The 24,307-nt window shown below is 41.4% G+C and overlaps 1 protein-coding gene across 2 annotated transcripts in view; it reads right to left on the minus strand.

The window, feature by feature from the left end:
- ZNF521 (zinc finger protein 521) overlaps nucleotides 1-24,307 on the minus strand; it is a 285,548-nt gene that overhangs the window by 237,862 nt on the left and 23,379 nt on the right. For both annotated transcript variants that reach the window (XM_058676974.1, XM_058676973.1), the window contains exon 3: nucleotides 14,805-14,984. In XM_058676974.1, coding sequence (XP_058532957.1) covers nucleotides 14,805-14,984 — 180 coding nt within the window. The remainder of the gene's footprint in view (nucleotides 1-14,804; nucleotides 14,985-24,307) is intronic.

The raw sequence follows: 24,307 nt of genomic DNA on the forward strand, positions 1-24,307 counted from the left end.
CCAAAATGAGCATAGAGCAGGAAAGAAGCTCAGATCATTCAAGGCGAAAGCCAAAACAGGATTCAAGAACAGAATCCTGTCTAGCTTATGGGGGTTCTAGCTTTTGTCAACAATCGGTATTTGAAACACTTCTAGATGGGAAAATACCTGAATTTCACACTAAAACAGAATCCATCATCCGCATCTTCTAACCTGCTTTCTTAGCATTCCTGAAGTTTATCAGCTGAAGGTCACCCGAGGAATTCAGGGACCTAAGACTTGTCCTCATTTCCCTTTTGGTTTCATGTGCCATGACTAATCAATCACAACACCTGGAAGTCTCTTCTTCCTAAGCAGGTGCTGAACTCGATTCTTCATTCCTCTAACCGCTGCGCTGCATGTGGCCTCATGCCTTCTCAGTAGCACCATTAGCAGAAATGCATCCTCTCTCAGCAGCACTGTAAGAGCTTCCTGTCTGGAATCCCTGTCCTCCTTGCTCCTCCTCCAATCTGCTCTGCACAACCTGTGTTGTCCTCCCCTGGGTGAACCTTCAGCAGTGACACACTGCCTACCACACTCATCAGCAAGCATTCTTCAGCCTCTAAATGCCACAGTCAGATGAAATCTTGCTTGAATATCCAGTATGGAAAACAATTCTGGCATGGGCCATTATGGTTGAGAGGCCTGGAGAAGCCTTGCTAACTCTACCTCCACACCTGCCTGGCTTGTATCTGTGAGGTTCTTTCTAGAAGTCTGAAAAGAACAGGGGACAAAACCAACTTTCAGGTCTTCCCACTGCCAGATCCTACCATCCCATCTCAATCCACTGCAGTAACAAGCCTCCAATGTAGTCCCCAGAGATCCCCACCTTCTGGTATTCTGGCCTATATTCTGTCCCGTGTTATTTCATGTCCTGCCAGAGTAGATCTGTATGACATTGTGGCACCTGGGATGTCAGCCTGCTTCCAACACTAGACCATAACAACACTGCTCCTCCTGACTGGGTCTGCACCAATCTCAATCTCTCTCAATCTCTCTCTCTCTCTCTCTCTCCATTTCTTCTTGAAAATCTACTTACCGCTCTATCCCGAGCTACTTTCAGAGAAGCCAGGGTACTGAAGACACCAGTCAGCTACCCCAGAAGCTCAGAAGTAGAACTTGCAGCTCATTTCAGCTTTCACATGATGGCAGCCCTAACATCTTGCCTGGAACCCCCCAAGAATCCCTCGATTAGAATCTCCCAGCTAAGATGCTCTCCATTCCTAACCTACAGAAACTATACGAGTTAACAAACTCATGGTTGCTGTTTTATGTCAAAAGTTGTGCAGTAACTGTTACACAGCAGTAGGTAACTAACATATTCATATTGTCTCAGTGATTCTCTGTCTTAAATATTTTTCCTAGAGCCTGAAGTTGCCCAGCAGACAGTATGTTTTTCACAGCTTTCTCCCAACCCGTCCTTCTTCCCTCACCCAGAAACACTCTCCCCACCTCAAAAGCCACACCTTCACCTCCCTAACTCCTGTTCTATCAGTAAAGGCATCATGGTGCCAGAAAGCCTCTCTTATTCCCTCCCAGGTGCTGTCCTACCAGAAGATCCTAGCCACAATGGCCATAATGCCCAGAACTAGGGTGATGCAAAACCAAGGAGCCAGAAGCTTCATCCAGGAGACCCCTAGGTGCAGGAGTCCAAGCACTGACGCTACCCTCTACTGCTTTCCCAGGCACATTAGCAAAGAAATGGATCAGAAGTGGAGCAGCCAGAACTCAAAGTTACCCACCTAGGATGCCAGCACTGCAGGTGGCAGCTTTATCCACTATGCCACAACACCAGCCCCTTTTAGTTAAGTTTAGTTTTGTTTTGTTTTAACTAAACTTATTTGGGAAAGAGAAATAAATAGAAGGTAAGACAAACAGAATATTCTTCCTGCTTCACTTTCTAAATGCCCACAATGGGCCACAGATGGGAGTGGGGATGAAAGCTGGAGTCAGGGACAGGAGCTGGGCATTAAACCCAGAAACACAACCTGGAGATCCGAGCATCCTAACCAGAGTTTGCCTACCAAGTGACATGCCCGTCCCAGATCAAATTGTATATCTTTCTCTTTGAATTCAATGTAATAAATACATATAATATTTAATACAAGATTTTAAATCATGTCATAGTGCCACAGACTTGGTTTTCAGATAAGCAGAACAAAAACACTGGTGAAAAGCAAATACATTGAATAGAAAAAAAAGTATGAGAAATAATAAGCAAATAACAGATTTGACAGATTCTTTGTAGAAAGATTATAAAAGAATTTTTAAGAGTCTATCAACTTGGTAATTTAATTACAGTGCAGAATGTTATTATAAATTAGACTACAGAAAGTTTCACTTAAAGGTAATAAAAATACATGCTTTAAGTAATTTATAAATTGCAAGGTAAAAGATTTTATTGATATAACCAAAAATATATGTTGATGCTTGAATGTACAATAGTGCTTTTCTTAAAAGAATTGTTCAAAAGAAGTTAACTCTGCAACTATCACAGAGATAGGTAATTGGTAAATGCTCTCTCTTTTATGACCAGATCCTAGCTCATAAGAGATCTCAATATCCACCTTCTACTTTGGATGTCCCACATCAGAAAAACAAGAGTGATGGAGGCATCAAAACGGGCATGACCCCAAGCAAACCCCGTAAGACTCACCAGCCTTCCCCGCTAGAAAATCTGATGTAGAAAATGGCCATATCTCATGAGGAATCGGAATTTTTGTTGGAAAATAGTCCAAGGTATACACTATTACATACATCCCAATATTAGCCAGGTAGTTCAAGGTTGTTAGTGAAACTCATCACCCCATATTCCTGACTGACACTTTTGTTTAGTCACCAGGGGGAGCTAATACTGCTCTGTGGGCAGATAGAGTCTGAGAATTAGAATTAACAACAACAACAAAAAAATGGGGCGGGAGACTAAAGTGATATGATAATCCAATTTAAATGATATCGATAATGTCCAAATAGTAAACACATCACACAAGCCAAAAAGAAGAAATTAAGCATATGCCATATTTGTTGTTAGAAAAAAAATAGGAAAAAAAACACAAAAGCCATCAATTAGTAGAATCTTGCTGTGTTTTTACCAGAGGACACATATGAACACAGTCATGTATGGCTGTCTCTGGTCCTTTTAGGGTCTTCCTCTCATCATGATTGGGTACATATCCTCGTTTGTGACACAGAGCTTGTTACTCTCTTGGTTGGTAGAAACAGCCAATCATTTGCTCTAAGATATCCCAGATAATAATAACTATATTGAAACAAATGTTACTTTTTACCCTTTAGCTTTAAACATTCCCTTCTGTTCCAAATATATATATTTTTAGTACTTTTAATGTGTGTTCAAAGAGTTCTACCCAGTAATCTACTTAAATTCATTCTACAATTTACCCAGGAGACACAATCCCTTTAAACTTTGAGAGGCTGGGATTGGAACAAAGAGGGGGAAAGGGTTAGGAGTGGGTGGAATAATCACCTCTAATCGATCCATTTCCCCTGAAGGTAAAAAAAGAAAGAAAGAAGGACTGAGGAGTTCCAGTGCAGTTCCTTGAAGTTGAAAGGAACCAAGCCCTCGGGCACAGAGTAGCCAGATTCCTGCTCTCCCTGTCCAAGACCTATTACGAGGTCATCTTAGTGATACTGCTTCCATTCCCTGAAGACAGGATCCCCAGCCAGACGCTGAACACCAAGAAAAGGATGTGGAAATAGTCTCCTTAGAAGGGTTTCTTTAACAACATGCTACCTTATGGTGAAAGCAGCTGATACTTAGAAGCTGATTTTCAACATAAATAAATCTTTAAGAAAAGGTAAATCAAATACGTTCAGGATAAATGTGAATAATTCAGTATGCTAAGTTTTGTCAGGTTGAATCTCATGTATGAGAATATTGCCAAATGGGACAGAACCCTCTTGTGCACACAATTGTAACCAAATAGCTAAGCACTGCCCTGACACCAGATAAATTGAGTGGCTGCACAGGACCTAAGAAACAGGGGGGTCTCTTAACTCAACTACCGCACACAAGAGACCCCACTGTCTCCACATTCCAAGTACAGCCGTTCATTTATAATTTTTTACACTTGTCCATGGGGACCAACTGACAGTTTTAATTACCATCAATGACCATCAAGGACACAGTGGAAATTCCTGAAGATATTCTCCCATGGTTTGTGTTCTCGACATTTTATTTACAATTTTGCGCAAGTAAATCCCAAAACCACACAATTGGAACATTATCTATTCACTACCAATTATACAAATAGGGCAAAATCATTTATCGTCAATGGCTGCGGTTCCATAGACATCCAGAAGTGATGTTTTCTTAAACACAGATGCATACTGCCAAATTTCTTTTTTGGATTCTATTCAAACACACGAATTTTTAAAAATAAAATAAATCAAGGAGTAAGTTATTTGTGAATGTAGTTATAACTAATGCAGGATTGCTCTCCTCTTAGTCTTTGCTTGTAAAGTGAATCTATGTGTTCATTTTCTATATACTAGGAGACTTCATCCTTCCAGAACCTCCCATCCGTAATCAGTAGCTTCCTTGTGACTTGCAAGTTATGAAAGCCGACTGAGAGGGAAAAACATTTAATTTTAAAAAGGACATTAAAAATACAGAGAAATATTTCTGAAATCACCCCTTCAACATTGAAAGTATTTAATTGTAGTAAATTAATAGATGTAATAGCTCATCTATTCATACTGGGAAAATATAATTCATCAGTACAGGCCTTTGGAAAGTGCCAATTACAATACCCAAAAGCACTCAAAGTGAGAAGAATGGGCCTAACAATGACTGTTTTACACTCATGCTTTGAGTAGAAATTTTTGCAAACAAATAAATCAAGAATAGAGTGGCAGATCAGGTACTAATATCACAGAATTCTGCTGCCGCAAAAACCGTCACTTCTTCCAAAATTAGAAGGAGCTCACACAGCCGACAGCACAGAGTAAGAATCCAATAATGGATGACTATCCTATCTTAAGTAAACGACACAACTCTACAACAGTTCTGACAGCACAGAATGACATACCCAGCCCTACCCCACTCCTGAAATCTAAGTTTATTTTTTTAGCACGAAGTAATTGGAGTCAAAAACATTGGCCTCTGAAACACACTTTAACACCCTTCGTGGAAATGGTATATTCTGCATATTCAGCAGCTGGTCACCAGGGACACTGTTCATAAAGAGCCATCCAGGAAAACCTTCTCAGAGCAGGATCAACATTGTGCAGCCAGCCTCCCAGCCACAGCACAACAGTGCAATCTACCACAGCCAGGGAGACGCACTTACAGAGTACTTGATTTAATCTTCAGTAATCCCATTCACACACAATCCTCACATTTAGGCCAACTGACTTTAAAATGTTTTGTTTTTTTTTCTGCAAGAAATATGTAGGATAGTCAAGCACAAGTAATCAACAAGAACATGACAAACCTGGCCCTTTCTATGACCAATAAATGCTCTCTTGTCAGCCACCATACAGAAGGCAGGGGAAGAAACAGTTTAATCACAGCTTACCAAAAGTTGACAAAACAAACCGGTTTCAGAAGGGAAGTTATCTGAAACGCAGGCTTGTGTCTGCCCCTGAGGATAGTGGATCACATGGAGAAATACAATCACATATGCTTTCTCTTCGCCGCTTTTGTGACATATTTTTTTTCAGCTCTAATAGCTATCAACATGAATTAAGACAAATGACAGATCACAAGAAATTATTTTTAAACCTGTTTACCTAATCTTTCAATTTCTTCTGCTAATATTACATAGTGCATACATGTATGTAATGCATCAATAAATCTATGCGTATTATGAAGGTGCATACTGAACATTTTTAGTCAAAAATATTTGGAACCCACCAGCCTAACACTGAGATGTGAGGCAAATATTGTGATGCACCACATTGATCTGCATCCCCGCAGTGACATCATCCCATGGCAGAGCACACGTTTAAGTCCTAGCTGCTCCACTTCTGATCCAGCTTCCTGCTAATGATCAGGGAAGGCAGTATGATGGCTCAAGTGCTAGCATCTCTGCCACCTCCTGTGGGTTATCCACACAGAGTTCCTGGATTCTGACTTCAGCCTGGCCCAGTCCTGTTCAGTGATTCAGGCAATAAATCAAGACATTCTCTCCTTCTCTCTGTCACAAATAATAAACACATCTTTTAAAAAACTTCAAAAGTTAGATGCATGTAGAGAAAGGGAAATCACAAAACTGCATTTTGGAGCTTGGGGGTAACCTAGAGAACAAACTAGTTGAAAAACACGAAACATTTTAGGAAAAAAACAGACAGAAGAATTTTGTCAAAAGTAAGGAAAATAGGAAAATAAAACAGTATTTAAAACATAATTAACACAAAAATAGGTGATTAATATATGAATGGCCATAACAAACTGTGGACATTTAATATACAATTATGCAAAGAAAGTTTATAATTACTTAATATGATCTAAAAGGTTAAAATATCAAATACGTCATGTCACTTATTTCTACTAGTGACTTGATACAAAAAAGAACAGAAAAGAAAAATTCCAGAAGCAGTTTCAATATGCCTCTATATAAATGATGTCTCATTCAATAAGATACTCCTCTGTTACTCTCATTAGCAACAAATCTAGCTGTCAGAGTTTGCTCAATGAAACCATTCTTTAGTGTGCCACAAACACACCAGACATGTATTTTCACTTTCTTAAAAAAAAAATTCTTTGGCAAAAAAAGAAAGAAAGAAAGAAAAAATACAGTTATCTAGGTTTTCACTTCACCAAAAAAAAAAAAAAAAAAAAGTGAAACTTCCACCATGTCTCATAACTTATGAAACCAAATTGAGCAAACATGCTGGTTTATACTGACCTACCACACCCAGTCATTTATTCAGTTCATTCTCCAGAAAAATGTGCATGCATACACAAATAATGATTGCAAAGAAGCCACTAATCCGGTTAGCACCTTATAAATCAGGCCTGCAAACAAGTTTCCCCAAACTTCAGCAGATTTGCTACCACACACTCGTCTACCTATTTATTCCTCTAGCAGCAGGACCGTCAGAGGGTTAAGAACTGATACAATCCTACTGCGTTTTTTCTGCCTTTATGCCTGAGCAATTCACATTAATGATGTGACAGAATACTTAACAGACAACTCAAGTTTGCAAATTAGCAGGAGAGAAAAGAAAAAAAAAATGAGTCAGAACAACAAGCACAGAGTATTACCAAATGTACTTTACACATTGATCCAGTTAAGTGTAGCTTAGTTTTGATGATTTACAATGCTAGTTCTTACTCAGTTTTGTAAGCATAATAAAGTCTCCCGTAATCTCAGCCTTCCCCACAGCACCCTGCTATTAAATCTTTGTTGAGAAGTGTGATGAGACCCCTCTGGCTTCCAGCCCTCCCAACCCCCTGAGGGAACTGGCAAGAAATGATAGGGTTTGTGGATTAGTAAAATGAGAGGTTCTCTGTGCTTTTTCGTTCTTTAAATATATATTTTGATCATCTGTCTTCTGCATCAGAGAGTCCCTACAGCCTCACAGGGCTGACTCTCCTCCCTCCCAGCCTCCAGGAAAAAGACAGCGAGCCCAGGGCAAGACAGGTGGTTTCCATCTAACGCTACAGTGCGGGGGGGGGGGGGGGGGGGGGGGAGGGGGTATGGATATTTGCTTGTTTTATTTTACCTTTCCCCTATTCCTTCAAGCGAGGATGATATGTCACTTACTGACACATGTGGTCAGACGAGGTGAAAACTGAACCATGAGGCAGAGAGAGAAGGCCACATCTGCATGAGTGTCACCGTGTCCCTGCTTTAGGGAGTTTTGTTTTCATAGGTCAAGGCGGCTGCTCTGGAACAGTGTCCACACTCCAGAATGCCCCTCAGGAACAAAGTCCATGAACTGTGCGGGTGACAAGCTTGAGCCCTGCATCTCTTGCCAGATCCCTGGGAGTTTAGTTCACACTGGCTTCTACTCACGACATGACTGGCTACACACTCAACCCTCAAGCCGACTTTCAAATTTGGATCTAGAAAGCACTAACGGACCCCATGTTTGACCTTCATCTCCAAGGCCTGGTTTAGTCTAGGCTCACTGGGCCTCCCCGAGTAAACTAGAATTCCAAGACTTCCAACGCAGACTGAATCTGTTTCCAGAAAGACAGACTATAAGCAATGGGCCTTGGGAATGAAAGTCATTAAAAGAACAGATCTCAAATTGCCTCCCCAGATTTAAAACAAAACAAAACAAAAAAACAACAAAAACCCCCAAACAAACAAAAATACGTTTCCGTTAAAGGAAAGAAACGGAGCCAGAATTGTGGCAATGATGGGCTAAGTGTGCAACACCAGCACCCCATGTGGATGAAGGTTCAAGTCCCAGCTGCTCCAACTCCAATCCAGCTCCTACTACACCCGAGAAAGCGGTGTAAATTGAACCTAGCCCTTGCACCCCTGCATCCCCATAGGAGGCTTACTTGAATGAAGCTCCTGGATTCTGACTTAGCCTGACCCAGCCCTGGCCAATGCAGCCATTTAGGGTGTAAATCGGTGGATGGGAGATTTCATTTCTTTTCTTTTCTCTTTCTTCCTTCCTTTTCTTCCTTCATTCTTTTCCACCATCTTCCCTTCCTTTTCTTTCTTTCTTTTTCTTTCTTTCTTCAACTCTGCCTTTCAAACAAATAAACCAAGTCTTTTTTTTATTAAAAGCAAGAGAAAAAATGCTCCCGCCAGGGTTTCAATGGTCTTCCCACAACAAAGCTAGCCTGAGCAACACCACAGGTGTCAAATCTCAGTTTCCTGTTATTCTGAAAATCATGAAGTTGTTAAAATGCCCTTGTCTCTGGTTCCACTTTATAATTAAGCCTGCAGTCCCTGACTCAGGATTCCCTCTTGCTGCCTGCAAATTGCTCATCAAAAAGTCATGAGGTATAAGACATATAAGACCAAACAAATAAGTAAAGATTTTACGATTTATTTTTAAGAATGATTTATTTACTTGAAAGAACTCAGAAAAAGAGGGAAAGACAAAGAGACAGAGGTCTTCTACCAGTTGGTTCACTCCCCAGTGGCCTCAAAGGTGAAGGCTGAGACATGCTGAAGCCAGGAGCCCAGAGCCTCTTCATGAGCCCATTCCACATGGCTGCAAGGGCCCGCCAACTTTAGCCATATTCCACTGTTTTCCAAGGTACATTAGCACGAAGTTGGATAAGAACTGGAGCAGCTGGGTCCCAAACCTGTGCCCATATGGGTATGCTGGTATTATAATTGGTGGTTTAATCTGTGTGCCACACACTGACCCCAGATTTTAAGAATAATGGAAGGGAAAGCACAGGGATCTGAGAATAAATTAAGAACGAGAGCACAGAACTAGCAGGGGGCAGGGAGGCAGGAAAATCTGGACAAGGAAATAATGCAGACAAGAACCTCTGAGGAAGAATGGAATTGGGAAAATTAGCAGTTAAAAACACATGGGGCCAGACAGAGGCAAAAGAGAAAAAGAGTGAAAAAGAACACTGAAACGTAAGGAGAACAAAACCAAGGGTCAGGGAGCCAGAGGCAATGGCCTTGCTGGATGCAGCCCTCATCAGTCAAGCAGGGAGAAACACCAGGAGGGAAGAGCCAGACCCTCACCTGCCCAGAAAGGCTGGCGCCCAGGCAGAAGGTAAAAGCGCTGGATTTCTCTTTTAATTAAAATGCTTCCCAGTGTCTTTAATCATTTCCAGATCAGACTGGAGGGCACCATCTCAGCCAATTCAAGTTTCAGCTTGAACATCTTCAACAAATGTAAATGACCCTGATTTTGTGTCCCCCTGCCCTTCTACGTCGGCTCTGCCCCCTGAATCTACCCTTTTCCCCAGGAAACTGTGCTGAACAAACACAAACAGGTGTGAAGTCTAGCAGGGATATTCTGGGATGCCAGGAGCTTCCATAAGTCACAAGCCAGCCTGTTCTACCTTTCATCAGAATGTGTGGCCAGTGAGCACAGGCTGGGTCCCTGCTTTAAGCATGTTTAATATCAAAATGAGCCAAACATCTGAATAAGGGCTACATGTATTTTTTTTAAGTAAATGAAATATTTAACCCTTAAATTATATCTTCATCATACCATGCGTGGGAAATGCAGCATCTTCTAGACAGATAATATCAAAGTTGTATGAGACAGAAATAACCTCCTTTGCTATCTCATCAGGCTGTCCCATAAGGATAACATATGGTGGGCAGTCAGCAAAAAGCAGACACTAACTGGATTTGCAAAGTTTTTGAAATTATCTGAATCACAAAGTGGCCTTTCAGTTGAGAGACAAACCACTTACATAAGACAAAACCACTTAAGATACATCTGCCAAGGGCTCGGCAGCGTGGCCTAGCAGCTAAAGTCCTCACCGGTTCTAATCCCGGCAGCTCCACTTCCCATCCAGCCTGGGAAAGCAGTCGAGGACAGCCCAGAGTCTTGGGACTCTGCACCCATGTGGGAGACCCAGAAGAAGCTCCTGGCTCCTGGGTTCAGATTGGTTCAGCTCCAGCCATTGAAGTAAATTGGCGAGTGAACCATTGGATGGAAGATCTTCCACTCTGTCTCTCCTCCTCTCTGTATATCTGACTTTCCAATAAAAATAAAATAAATCTTAAAAAAAAAGGATATATCTGTCAAGTCAGGCTCACTCAACAGGATTTCTATGCTCTGAGTCTTCTGTTTTCCCACAATGCCAGTGCTGATACAATAAAAGCCTCCTCTAACCACCAAGGTAACACCTTACCAATTATCTGCACTTAACGGGATTGTTCAAATGCTTATGTTCTGAGGAAAAATATAGGCATAAAAATGAAGTCAATTAAAATGCCAATGAGCGAGAAAATATAAATAAATCCTCAAAGAATACCAATACACACCCAACAGAATGGCAAAGTTAAGATGATTAATGACACAAATGCTAGCGAGGATGTGCAACTAGATTCATGTATAATCCTGATGGGAGGGCAAAAGTGTCCACTTCTGGAAACAGGTTCAGAAGTGGCTCACACAGACCGCCCTATCTTGTTCCCACACACTCCAGTCAAAACCTCAGCAATCATACTCTTACATTACTGACCCATGAGAAATGAAACACACACCCCAAAAATCTACTGCAGAGGGCTCACTACTTTAATATCCAACAAACAAGAAAACAGAAAACAAACTTTGAAATTCTTACCATATCAGAAGTGCTACTTGCTGAAACAACTCGACAGTAAAAATTAGCTACTTAAAATCATAATAATATTGGTGAATTACAGAAGCATTATGCTGAACACAAAGGTGGCACACACACACAAGTGACTCCTGTATGCTCCCTTGGATGAGAAACTCTAGAACAGGCAAAAGGGATCTTTGATTCAACAATATAAATACTAGTTAATATTGATGGAACATCATTAATCAAGCAGAAAACTTCCTGGGACGCAAAAAAAAAAAAAAAAAAAACCCACATATCTTAAAAGAAACATCTCAGCTGCATTTTGTCAAAATTAATCACACTGTGTAGTTGTGATGTATGATTTCATATACGTACACATTGCATTAAAATAATAAAATAACAATTATAAGACAATAGTTGGGTTGCTTTTCATAGCGCTAATGAGAATGCAATTCCAAAACAACTTAGTATTTTAGGCTCAAATATATGAGTAAACACTGACAATGAAGGAAGGCTTCTAATTTAAGAAGAAAGCAACCAGCAGAAAACGGAAAAAAATAAAAATCACAGGTTGGATTAAACTAGTGTTGTGAATGTGAACACCAGGCTCTGAATAGATTAAGAAAAATACATCCATATGCAAGCTCTGTTTTTTGTGTGAATTGTCGAACTATATTATTACATCTTCCATACGCTGTATAAAGCATGCATATGCATCTTCTTGTTCTGCACTGAGAGGTCTGTGAGCAAGGGTGCACCTGTCACAAGGACAGAACCTAGTTCCTACACCTTAGTTTCTTACTGTCTCGGTCCTCTCAGGTGAACCAGGGCATCTTTTAAAAAAGGCAATTATCAAGTTAAATGGATCCAAAATCACAGGTAAGAATTCCATGAGGATGAGGATATTTATATTATATCAAAGTTTCTGCCCACAATTTCTTACTGTATACAAAGGAAAAATTATAATTTAACCCAATAGTCAGTGCTGTTATCATCAACCTTGATACAAAGCAATACTACGGACTTCCTGATCCAACACAGTGAGAAGGACAGGCCCTCAGTTCTTTAGTCTTCCTGCTGCAGGTATATAGCCCAAATGTACTCAGGACACAAGCGATGGACATTCGAGAAGGTAACAGAAAGGTGCTCTTCAAAACTTTCATGGGTAAGAAACACAGAGAAAGGCTGAAAACAACTCCAATGCAAAGGAGATAAGAGACTTGACAAATCCCAAGTCCCACCAACCATCCCCCTCTCCAACAGCTGTTGAAATGTAAACATGAACTGTGGATTAGATAACCACATCTCCCAGGATTAAATGTTACCTTTTTCAGTTTTGGTAGGCATCTAGGGTTATGTAAGAAAATGTATCTGTTTTTACAAAATACACAGGATGTATTAATAGGGAGTCTGGTGTTGCCAACTTTCTCTCAAATGATTATGAAAGAAATGGTTAATGTTGGAAGAGGAGACAAAACAATGGAGTCAAATAGAAGCAATTAGTAAAACAGGTAAACTGTATCTTAATATTTCTTGTATTATTTCTATAATTTTTCTGAATCTGGAATTTTCTCAAAATCAAAATTAAACCTCAGTCTTGGAATAGTAAAAACCACCAAAAACACTTTGGCCAAAAGGGACATAGGCAAAAGCACTCTCAAATTTACATTCTGAAAGATGATAAAAGGACTCCCTGGAGAGCACTCTGTGGCCTAATCCACTTGCTTACTGAGCTCCCTTCTGGAGAAAAAAGTCCCAGTACACATTAACTTAGGAAAAAAAAAAGTCCTTTTAAACAAGGCTTAATCCATTATTTACCCCCAAAATCTACCCAGGAAACCTGGTTATAATGGAACAGCAATTAAAATCTTACAAAAACATAAATATTCTACAGAAAATATTTGGGGAACCACTTGCCTAACACACGCATTTTCCTATATAGGATTGAAGAAAAAATGTGTGCCGGGAAAACTAGAGTGAGAAACACACGCATATGGCAAGAAAAACAGCAAGAAAGAAGAACACTGGCAGGTTCAAAGGGTAAGAAATTTTTGACATCTAAAATGCCCCAACTCTGGCTGGGATGGTACATTCTTGCGGATACGCAGTCATCCCTCAGCAATTGTACCAGATTGGTTCTGGTACCCAAAAATCTGTGGATGCAGAAACCCTTATGTAAAGACATAAGTAATATTTCCATACAACCTATACACATTGTTGTGTAGACTGTTAACACATCTCCAGATGACTTATAATACCTACTACAGCATAAATACTATATCAATAGTATATTCAGTATAGTTTACAGAATAATGACAAGAAAAATTGCCTGCACACATTGGTACAGACACAATCTTTTTTCCAAACATTTTTAGCCCCTACTTAGATTAACCCATGAATGCAAAACCTATGGGAATGGAGAGCCAAATGTGTTTTTCATTCAAAAATTTATTCATTTTTATCTGAAAGGCAGATTTTAAAGAGAAACGAGAAGGAAGGGAAAGGGGGTTCCATTCACTGGTTTGCTCCCAAATGGCTGGTAACAGCCAGAGCTGAGTCAATCCAAAGCTAGGAGTCAGGAGTTTCTTCGGGGGTCTCCCCTGTGGGTCAGGGCCCAAAGGACTTGAGACATCTTCTATTGCTTTCCCAGTCCATAGGCAGAAAGCTGGATCAAAAGTGGAAGAGCCAGGACTAGAAATGTCACCCATGTGGGAAACCAGTGGCACACATGGAGGAGGGTTAGTGTGCTATGCCACTGCACCCACATACCAAGTGTTATAACAAAAAATTGTAATACCAAGCCAAGTGTATTTTAAAGAGAGAATAGAGATGGAGTGGTTGGCAGGGCAGTGAAGACCGTCTTGGACTATCTGCATTCCATCATGGAATGCCTGAACTCAAGTCCCTGCTCCACTCTGGAGTCCAGCTGTCTGTTAGTGGGCACCATATGAGGCACTAGGTCATAGCGCAAGGACTTGTGTACTTGACACCACCCACTTCCGCCCGGCCAACCCCAGGGTCTCAGGGCCTCTGGGGAGTGGGCCATGGAGAGAACCCTGCCTCTGTCTCTCTGCTTCCAACTAAGTAAATAAGAAAAGCAAGAAGAAGAAGAAAAGGTCAAGTATCTGGAAAACAAAAAATACAGCTGACTTCAGGCAGAGAAGGTTCCAAAACATTTTCCTTGAGGCCATGATATTTAAGCTAAAATAAATAACACTAAATAAATAAAGCTAAAAGGAAATAAGCTCACACATGCTACAATTCTCTGAAAAAAAGTATACAAATGGATTTTGTTTTTACTGCATTTTGGTCATCCAGTGTAAGACTCTGTTCCTACATGAGATCAGTACAGTCAAAGAGATAGAGAGGGAAAATTCACGCATTAGCTATTAAAGTCTAGGTGCAATTCAAAATGTAAGCAGGATTATAACACCACACTGCCCTACAAAGTCAACATAGATTTCTTTCAAAAGCACCTCTGGGCTTACCGGGGGATTCAAGGGTAGGAGTGAAATAATTGGAAGAGAAAAAGCACATAAAGGAACCAACTAAAAGAAATCAGAAATAGAACCGTGTAAGAAGACAAGCAGTAATAAGTATTGTTTACCTGTCAGCTGACATTGATTAATCTTGTGTTCTGTGATATCGCTCAGTGATTCAAACACCTGGAGGCAGCTGTCACAGCTGTGCACAGCTTCGTCTTCCAACTCCTCCCCGTCTTCCGGCCTCTTCTTACAATCTATGGCCTCTCCATCTTCAGTCTTGTCTTCAAGTTTACAGCTGGGGTCTGAAAGAAAATCAAGACGGTAAGTATGGGGTTCAAAGATAGGTTTCTTTTAAAGTAACATTTAATCTTCCTACTACCAAAAACAGAAACACTGTTCTCCTTGAAGCTGCAACAGGAGGGCTGCGCAGCAGATTTTCTGACTGAATGATCAAAAGGGAGCCTTCCTGGTAAGTTTTCAGTTTGTGATTCCTGAAAGAGTTCGCCCTTCTTCCCACCGTGTAGCCCTTTTCCTGCTTTCCCTTCAAATAATGCATCCACCCTTAGGATTAAATTTGTCAACTTTTTCATAACCTTTTAGGAGGTTTTACTTACAAGGGATAAGTCACTTTTAAAATTAAACAAACTCTAATGCAAAGAAAAAAGAACAACCACGAATGAACTCCTTTAAAAAAGAAAGCTTTATTCGAAAGTCAGAGCCACTGAGAGGATGGAGGGAGAGAAAGCAAAAAGGGAGAAAAGGAAGAGACAGAGAGACAGAGATTTTCCAACAACTAGTTGACTCCAGTACTGGGCCTGACCAAAACCAAGTTTCAGGAGCCAGGAACTTCTTTTAGATGCCCCCAGGGGTGGCAGGCCCAGGCACTTTGGCCATCTTTCAATGCTTTTCCCGGGCCATCAGCAGGGTGCTGGATGAGAAGCAAAGCACTGGCTTCTGGGCGTGAACTGGCACCCCTATGGGATGCCAGCATGGCAGGCGCTGCCATACCTATCTGCTAAATATACTCTTTCATGGGAAATTACCAGAATTGGCCAAAAATCTAGAATAAGCTGGGTTAACTACCATGATCACAACATTTGAACTTTACTTACGAATTGTTCTAGACACACTCAAATTATTTGCTAAACAGACAATAGCAAGATAAGCTGTACCTAGACAGTAGCACAGTGTTACACACATGAATTCCAGTGTAAATACATTCACATATTTCTTATTTTCAAAATTGTCGATATGAAACCAAATCTATGAAGAGCGTAATGCATTATCAATGTTGAACACATATTGAGAAAACTAAAAACAGTTCCATCTTAACCGTAAGAATAAGAAACAAACAGCAGGCTTACACATAAGGTGTTTACTTAGAGTCCAGTGAATTACCTTGATTATTTACGAAATTCCCTGATGTGCTTTGGAGAGGACACCTCAAACATCCTGACGCCAGGGTTTCCTCTTCACAGGAACTCAGAAGGATGGGGGAAGGGCGGATGTGGGGAGGGGGAGTTGAAGAGGAAGGAGGAGGAGGATAATATATATATGCTTCTTTTGGGGAAATTAGAAACATTTAATCGATTATTGAATCCATAGTATACTAATTTCTAACAACAAAAAAAAATCTTCAACATTAGAAATAATGTCTCGGAGTGAAACTGTGGGGAGCGGCTGACCCCACGTGTATGTTAGGTGGTCACAAGATGGCGGCTGGCCGAGGGCCAGGAGGCGGGATTTGTCTCGCCAGCAGGTAAACAGGATAGGCTAGTTCCCCCGCTGCGATTGCTGGCCTATCAGATAGCCCCGTGGACCACGGGGAGAAGTGATTGGTGGAAAAATGATATAAAAGTAGCTGGTAAAAGCCGGACATGGACGGACGGAGGAACGGACGAAGACAGGGGACAGGGCACGACTGGAACAGATGGACAATAGAAGACTGGGGGGCGACGCAGAGACTGGGGGGCGACGAGGAGACTGGGGAATGAAGCAGAGAGTATGGGAAGAAGGGTGGTGGAAAACAGGAGGAAGGGTGGCGGAAGAAGCGGGTAGGAAAGCTTAGACCAATGGGTACAGGAGCAGCGGAGAGAAGGTTTTAAACACAGCCGCTTTTGCCAGTTTTCCCCGGACCTCCAAGAGTATGACTCGGCGTTTTTAGTGTCGCCGCTGCTGGACAGCAGCAGCAGAAACCAAACTAGGAATTTCCACTTTCCACTAGGTCTTAACCAGTCAATGAAACTGTAACAAAAGAGTTGTATTGCTGCAGGCGCTTTGAATTACTGACTGAGACACCCTGTTCCACTGTCAGCACATATGGCTTTAATCCTGGCTGCAGCTTCCAATTCCACCTTCAGTCAGTGTAGACCCTGGGAGGCCACAGGTGATGGCTTAAGTTATTCCATCCCTGCTACCTACATGGGTGATGTGGATTAAGTTTCCAGCTCCTGGCTCTGGCCTATTTGTGGGCACTTAAGGAGTGAATAAGTAGATGAGAACTCAGTATTTCTCTCTCTCTGCCTCTCCCTCACTCCACCTGCCTCTACAAAAGCAAAACAAAGAAAAAAGGAGAAGTTTACCAAGATATCTAAAAAATATGAAAGGGTCTTCAAAATTTCATGGAAGATGGATGCCATGAAAAATGGCAAGAATTTCAAAAATTTTATACAACATCTTTTGATTTTATTTTTTCATAAACTTTCTGAAATACCTTCAATATGTATAGTCACAGTTTTAATATGACTAAGATAAAGTGGTGATTTTCAAAGACATGTCAGAATAGGCATCTGGTAGAACGGTTAAGCTAACCCTTGATTCACCTGCAATCCATACCAGAGTGCCTGGTTCAAGTCCCAGGTCTACTTCGAATTCTGCTAATTCTGCCCTGGAGGGCAGCACATGAAGGATGGCTCAGGCACTTAGGTCCTTTCCATTCATGTCAGAGACCTGGATGGCATTCTAAGCTTTGGTTCAGCATGGCCCAGCCTCAATTGTTTACCAGCGTCTGGGAAGTACTATCAAGGTTCTCTGTCTGTCTCTGTCTTCCTGCCTTTCAAACAAAATGAAAATAAACTTGAAAATGTAAATTTTAAAATATATAATACTTAACAATGATTAAATATTTGATATGTGACAATTAAGAAGTCACCCAATAAAAATTACCAAGTGTTTCTTAGAAAAGTTTATAAATGCTACCACGCCATATCCTGCTACCCTGCAGGATAAAAGAAAGTGTGTTCTGCTAATTCTGCAATGTAACAGCACTGGTTATAAACCGTACTGCTACAAGTCACTTATATTCCCTTCGTTGTCTAGAAGTTGTCTTAAAGTCTTCCTCGCCCTGTGAATGATTGCTATGCCAAAATCAACACATATATAATAATCCTTGAGTTCATGAAAAAAAAGCAGAGTTCTCATCTCAAAGAGCAAGTAGCTTCATTTGTTTGTTGGTTGGTTGCTTTTTTTTTTTTTAACAACATAGTATTTAAGTAAATTGGTAATTTGGGTTGATTTGCCATCTGGAAAATTATTATTTCAACACTCCACAAAGTGCCCGTTTCAATATACGGGGAGTTAGACTGCTTATTCCTCGGGGAGTAATCACAGGATCTTTTTCGTTTGTCTTGTACTTTGCCCAGCACAGCACTGTCTCCAGGTGAGTGCTTAGCAAATATTATTTAATGATGGTGAGAAGGGCGGCAGGGGGGGTGGGGGGGAGAAAGAGGGGACCTTAAAAAGTTCTTTACTGGTATTTTTTCTGTAAATAATAACAGAGCGGCTACCTCCGAATTAAAAAGCGCCCACATGCTTGCGTTTTCCAAAACTGACACTAAACGATCCACCACATCTGACTTTGCTGTTTTCACATGTTTCTGCTAGAGTTAGACACAAGAAATGGAGAATGGTCCAAAGAGCTCCAAAAACGAAAAGCAAGTGCTAAAACACCGACTGCCAAACCAGAGAGCAATTCAAGGAAATAAACAGCCATCCCATGTATGACACACTGATCCCAAAGCCATCAAATACATGTTGGGAGGCAGCACGGACACACTGCATGCAATGAGTTGTTTAGCATGAGTTGCTAGTTTCTCAAAAAAACCTGACAGCACTCAGGGAAATGCCAAGATCAGGTTTGAATTTTAATATGATTATTTAAATGCTGCACATTAAGCTTGCAGACCTGTTTGTTTTTAAATAAGAAGCCTCTCTGAATACTTCCAGTAGTAGGCAGAGGAAAAAAAAATGATAAAAATTTACCTTCCTTAGTATTCAAGAAGCTGGACACATCACACGAAGCCCGTATCAGAAATACCAAAACAAATAAGCATGCGAGATGCTTGGGCTCTTAAAAGCTAAAGAATGACCCCAGTTCATGCTTTCTGACACTGTGGCTGGTTACTAAAATGAGGGTCATTTTTAAGACTAATAAAAAATGATCTTGCTTCTACTTATTCTGCATTTACAGACAGAACCCTTCAGGGACTAAAGTCAGTCAAGCTTACTCACTTCTGTTGCGACTTTAGGATGCTTGCTTTGGCCAACTGGCAAATTTGTTTTTAGGTCAACACTTAAGAGGGATCCTCTGGGAGGTGGGTTCGATTATAGCCTATGCTGCCTTGGGGTAATGAGCACTGGAACCTCCGTCCTCTCCTTGGAAGGAGTTTTCCAATCCCCAGCTTCATGAAAAATTCCTCCATGCCCATCTGAAAGATGTGTTTATTTGTCTTAGGGGTTTCTGCTCCTAATGCCAGCTGCTGTAGGAAGATTCTAGAAAGCTTCCATGGTCGACCATTTCCTTCCCACAGGTGGCTACACTTCAGTAATTGCACATGGCCTTAGTGATGTAGTTTTTACAAAGTCCTTTGAGATCTCATCATAAAAAATAATTGTATTACTCTGCTAGCCATTCAAACCTCTGACTTCAGCCTAAGGGGTTATAAATACAAGGTTTGGGCTTGTAAGTACTGCCCTGCCCCCAGAGCACGGCATGAAGGACAATTGTTCTTCCAAGTCCGTGTTGGCTATAAACTCACCCAAAGGCCAGTATTTTAAGAGTCCTGTACCTCCACACTGCAGCTACAAACTGTACCATGACTACAGACACCATCCTCTTTGCCTTGTGCCAAAGGATTCCCCAGGAACAGGTTGCATGCACCACCAATGGTCTTACCTGATAAACCCAACATCCCAGCCTATCGCTGCCACATAAAGTGCTTTGGAGCACTGGACTAGGAGAGTGATGTGAACAGCAGGCTGAACTTGGGAATATAGGTACACTCATTATTACAAAAATAAATGGCAGCTTCCTGTTTCCAATTTTATTAACGTTACTTATAAATGGGAATTTTAAAGAGGCAAGATATTCCAATTATTATGTTCTCTGGCAGGTAGTCCTTTCCTCCTTCTTACACTCCTCTTCATAAGGACTGTTACAGCTACAACCCGGTCTTAATAAAATTACAACTTTGGGGAAAATGAAAAATTGCACTGGCTTAAAAGTGTTGGAAGCAATAAACCCATGGACTTCAATTAATTTCAAGTGTGGGATCAGTTTAAGGCCAACCAGCAGAAATTCTATTCTGTCCATGTAAAAATGAGGTTTCACCACATTTACTTTTTATAACCTATATAAAAGTCAAGTAAAAGTAATGAATATCTAAAAGCCATCTCAGTGGACTGGCAAAGACGATCTGTATTCTTGAAACTCATCTTACATATTTTTCTCTGTGCAACCAAGATCCCATGTCTGATCAAAGCGAAAATGTCAAACTACTGAGAAAACAGCCCAATTTCCAATCCATTTCACTGCCTAGAAATGGACCTCCTTCCAAGCCACTTTCACATGGAAAAGCACTGGCAAAAGAAAGAAAAACTAAGAGATCATGTGGTTATAATTATTACCAGGCAAGGAATATTTCTGCAGCTCAGTGGTGAAGTAAAACTCTGTCGCTCTCGGCTCCCAATAGTGTCCATCGCAAAACAACTGCCTCATTAAATCTCTGCAGTAAGATTAATATGCCGTAGCTGCACTACATTTATAACTTGGTACTCTATAAAAAGCACATTTAATGGTAAGAGCCAGAGCCTAGATACAAAGTATTACTATAAAAACTTCTGGCAGCCTGTACATAGTGCAGGCCCTCTGTCCTTCTTGCAGAAGATATAAAAGAGGTTGTTCCTGGTGAATTCCAAAGCCTTAAGCATCACCTTCAAAACCAGTATCTGTTTTTATGAGCGTGGCAAAAAGACAAGATTCAGAAAATGGTGCAAAGAGAAACACAAGATTACTTAACAACTAAGACTGGCAAGAGATGAATGAACCCAAAATTATCACGTAGACACACAAACGCAAACTTAACACTGGACCATTTCCTAACAGTTTGTTTTCTGGTCATGGCCAGCTTCTCGCCAAATTAAATGGCCATGGCATAAATTACTCAATCTGAAATCAGATAACACAGGTCCAAGGGAGCTCCAGAAACTGCTAACTGAAAAACACAAACCTCCATAAGAAAAAGAAAAAAAAAAAAAAGAGCAAGCCTTGGCTTCCTTATAATGGCCATGCCTCCTTGGATCTTAAATACTGAAATTATTACAAATGAATAGTTAAGATAAAGCAGTCCTAATACTAACATCAGTCAGACGGTGGCTACGCAATGCTTTTGTTACTATACAATGCTGCCTGGATTCTTTCTTCTAAGGATATCTTCTGGGGAACAAAAAGATTAAAACCTAACGTCTTCTATTCAGGACTCCTACAGTAATTCAGTGAACAAATAACTTACACATACATCCCACACTCACAACTCCCACTCCACGTGATACACCTTCGATTAACAACTATCTTCTGCCAAAGAGTGAACCGACTAACATTGTGATGCATCTTCCCGCTTTACTGAGGCAGTCAGCAGTCCCAAGTCTAGGAAGAAAATCAGACTCTGTTTAAGGTAAACATGTCTCAAAACAGTCCTCCCCTGTGATTCAGGGAAGTATCCTAAGACTTCGTAAGAACAGAAGGGAAGTTGCCTTTAGGCTACAAAGGGTTAATCAGAAGCAGACAGCTCCTGGTTTTCAGAAAACCAATGGGCGGGGATCACTATTTTGCGCTGCTTTCTGGGCTCTCACTAAGCCTTCTAACTTGAAATCCCGTAAGATGAAACCAGACTTGGGGAAAGTAAATCACACGCTGTTATGAAAAGGCAAGCAGCTCTAAGGCAGCAAGGCAGCATCACCAGCCTGTGCTGCCTTCTGTCCTACACACGCCTGCTGTTCCCTTTTTTCCCCTTACTGACAACTTTAGGTAAACAAACAAAAACAATCGCAGCAGCAGCTGAGGACCTTCAACCACTGTCTCCGCCCTGTGAAATAATGTCACTCCAGCAGCAGACACGCTGATGTGGCAACAGGTTCAAAGATGACACAGGGTCAAGGACCACCGCACATGCTTGTCTCTCTGCAGTGCGTCTTTTCCACTCATTCCACTGTCTGAAAGCCATTACGCTAATTTGCAGAAAGAAGAAAAACTAACTTTCACTCAATTGCTCTTTCTTTTGTCTATAAAATTGTCTCAAACAGGAAGGATTATCTCTGTATTAAAAACAATTTACACTGTTGAAATTTAGGATTTTTGTGGTTAACTAGATGGTTCTACAGGTTTATCATGGCCCTTGAAGAAGAAAGAGAAGTATCATCAATGCGCTATTATCAAGGAGGGCATGCAAAACGTGAATTTATTACCACTCTGTATCTACAATGAAATTCCTTGTAGGAGAGTGATGAGGGGGAGGGGATTAGCCTGGGGGTAGGTTAAAGCACACCAAAGCACACGCAGGCTTCAGAATTAAATCAAAAGCATCTCTTCTTCCGAACACAAAATCCTACCAAGATGTTTTGCCTCTACTTAGTTCCTCTTTATCACCTGGCAAAAGAGACATGATACATAAACGTGGCACCAGCACTCCAACTTTCATACAAACACACTCCTACTTTAAAGCCATTTAACTTGAAAATGAATGCAGATGACCACCTCCACACAACTTTAGTCAACTTGCACTGAGTGCCTGGGAGGCAGACAGGCATCTGGCTAACGTCGTGGTGGCACACAGTCTAAGGTGACCTGCAGCCTGCTTTGACATCAGTTTCCCAAGAGTGGGCTCAGGAGCTTGAAAGGCCGTTCCTTTTGGGCCTCGGAGTGGCCAGAACAATTTGGGGTGAGTGGGAACCGCAAGCAGCTTCATGCAGCTTCTATGCATTCACCCACATTTGCCATTTGAAGCCAATGGCATCCCTGCATCTGTCATGACTTGAGAAGAGCTCACGCAGGAAGGGAGATAGATGAACCAATCAATGAGTACAGAACGTAGGCTCAGGGCTCCGGGCATCAAAAACAGGGTAGGGTCATCTTGGCAATAATGACAGCTGGAGCTGAGCTCAGAAGGGCAGGGAACCCTGAGGACAAGGAGACACAGCTGTCCAAATAGCACAAATATGGGTAACCCTGCAGATGCACGGAACACTACAAGCCCAAGTTCTTCTGGCTATTCATCATAGAGTGTGGAAAGGACAGAGAGGAGACTGGGAAAGCATTCCAAGTACAAAGCCAAAATATTCAAAGGGTACTCTCAGCGGCTGGCACTGTGGGGCAGAGGGCTAAGTCATCACCTGCAGTGCTGGCATCCCGTGGTTTGAGTCCCAGCTGCCCCAATTCCTATCTGGCTCCCTGCTAATGGACATGGGAAAGCAAGACGGGGAGTGACGGATCTTGCCTACATGTTAGAAACTCATTCAGAGAGTGGTCAAGGAGTGGATGGCTCTGACAAAAACCCAACACAGAAGCAGGTAGACTAGTGGGGAGCCACAGCATAAAACAGGACAACAGTGGGGAGTCAAAGGCAGAAGGGAAACAAGTGCCTGGGAGCCCCTGCAGACACAGGATGGAGACTGGTTGAGGGCGTAAAATAGTGGGTGTCGTGTCAAGGTTGCGGGTAAGAGAGAGTGGGGCAGCGCCCGGAGATGAACCTGCTGTCTTGGATCTAAACCAGGCATGCTCACCAGGGCTAATGACTTGCTCTTCTTCTCATTTCAGACCTCGGTTTTGGTGCTGAGTCCTATCCCTCCGCCAAGGCTGGAGAGAGACTGCACAGGATGGGCAGAGCTGCTCACTTCTGCACAGAGGAGGTATGCAGGGGTCTGAAGGACAGTTCTCAGGACTTGAAAGCTTTGTTGAAGCTCCCTGTAATTCAGTCTTATTTTCAACATACAAAAAGTTGAAGAAGAGCAAATGCAAACCTCGACTGCAAACACACACACATGCTGATTCTAATAGCTTTTAATCCCTTCTGTTAAATATCGCTACCTCATTAGTATAAGTTAACATGATTGGACCTGCAGGTCATGATCCTTTTTACCAAATAAACTAGTAACACTAGATCCCTTTCAGTAATGTAAAATCCAAATAAATATATTAAAATGTTCATTTCAAAGAGTGTCTATAGCCTTTTTTTTTGGGGGGGGGGAGAAGAAAGTAGGGTAGGACAACACAGAATGATGACAAGTTAGCAGGACAAACAGATGAAAAGACTAAAGTGAGTTTACAAGCAAAATCCCCTAACCTAACAAAGAA

The sequence above is a fragment of the Ochotona princeps genome, chromosome 18 (genome assembly GCF_030435755.1).
Source record: "Ochotona princeps isolate mOchPri1 chromosome 18, mOchPri1.hap1, whole genome shotgun sequence".
Classification (NCBI taxonomy): domain Eukaryota; kingdom Metazoa; phylum Chordata; class Mammalia; order Lagomorpha; family Ochotonidae; genus Ochotona; species Ochotona princeps.